General features: G+C 41.4%; 1 protein-coding gene across 1 annotated transcript in view; it reads right to left on the reverse strand.

Moving 5' to 3' along the window:
- Positions 1–1361: 1361 nt before the first annotated feature.
- The window catches only part of LOC125234052, a gene marked incomplete at its 3' end in the record, with an annotated part of 1306 nt that continues 1074 nt past the window's right edge, over positions 1362–1593 (reverse strand). The window contains 1 exon segment of the mRNA XM_048140230.1: positions 1362–1593. This exon segment is cut by the window's right edge and continues 340 nt beyond it. Within this exon segment, the coding sequence (XP_047996187.1) occupies positions 1362–1593 (232 nt within the window).

A 1593-nucleotide genomic window follows, 5' to 3' on the forward strand; every position in this document is an offset into this window, starting at 1 on the left:
TATCCGCGGACGGACGGACGGACGGACGGACGGACGGACGGACGGACGGACAGACAGACATGGCGAAACTATAAGGGTTCCTAGTTGACTACGGAACCCTAAAAAGGCATTCGATACTGTGTCTGTTCCCATCCTTGTAAACATTTTGGAAAAGACAGGAATCAGGGGCACCCCTCTATCTCTTTTTAGTAGTTACCTCCAGAACCGTACTCAGAAGGTCAAACTGGGTGATTACTTCAGTGATGCTCGTCCCATATCCTATGGAGTGCCACAGGGCAGTGTGCTCGGCCCTACACTGTTCCTGGTTTATATAAATGAGCTATGCAACATTTCTATAGAGGCAGGAACAATTTCCACAGCAGTGGTATTCTCTGGAGACACGTGGGAGGAGGTTCGTCATGCTGCAGAACTCGGACTAGCAAAAATTGCTAACTGGCTACAAAGACATTTGCTCACCCTTAATACCAGTAAAACCAACTACATATGCTTCGCCAACTATAATCGGTCACAGCCAAAATGTGAGTTTTCTATAAAAATACATAACTGCTGTAACCCACTGTCCACCTGTTCCTGTCCAACGATTTGCAAAGCAGAATACACTAAATATTTAGGAATTACCATTGACCAGCGTCTTACGTGGCATCTTCATGCAGAGAACATTATGAATAGGATCCGTAAACTGATCTGGACTTTTAGTAATCTTAGACATGTGACTACAAAAGCTGTGCTAAATCAAGTTTACATATCACTGGCTCAATCAGTCATCACATATTGTATCTCTGTATGGGGTGGTGCGACTAAGACTAAGTTTCTTGAGCTTGAGCGGGCTAAAAGTTATGTATCAAAAGCCGTTTAGATTCCCAACTAATGAACTCTATTTACTCTGTGATCTACTATCAGTGAGAAAATTATACGTCCTCCATCTAATATTGTCTTCGGTTACCGCGATAGTTACTCATGAAATAAAACTATGGAAACGGATTAAATCGCGTATAATGAATTTAAAATACATCCCGACGTTTCGAACTCTTTACAGCGTTCGTGGTCAACGGGTGACTGAGGAAAAATTAAAATGTGCAAAAGCTACCCACTTACAAGAAATATTAACGAACCATGACCACAAATAATATAGATTTCTAAGGCAGGTTCACACACTATTAATAAAGCCAGTTATACAATATTCAAAAAATTTTACCATTACTCTGTTAAAAAATAATTAACCAATTAATCTACACAAAATTGACAAAGAAACAAACTGCAAATGTCCAACACCATACAACACAAATGCCTCACAGCCTTCGTCGTGCTTGTTCCATTATCAGATGTACTACTGGATCCCAAGCCGGTGGTAAAGTAAAGCCATCCTCTCTATTAAAGTTTGGATATTTCTTGATCTCAATGGCCTCTCGCAACATTCTGGGTATATATCGCTTCTCCTTAGCGAGAACCAGAGGCTTGTCAAACTTTATAGCATGATTGACTTTATCCATGACATGTTCAGAGACTGCAGACCTTTGCCGACGGTGCTTGACATCCGCTATGTGTTCCTTCACCCGTGTGGAAATGCTTCGTTTCGTCTGTCCCACATATGAC

Source organism: Leguminivora glycinivorella, chromosome 15 (assembly GCF_023078275.1).
Source record: "Leguminivora glycinivorella isolate SPB_JAAS2020 chromosome 15, LegGlyc_1.1, whole genome shotgun sequence".
In the NCBI taxonomy this organism is placed as follows: domain Eukaryota; kingdom Metazoa; phylum Arthropoda; class Insecta; order Lepidoptera; family Tortricidae; genus Leguminivora; species Leguminivora glycinivorella.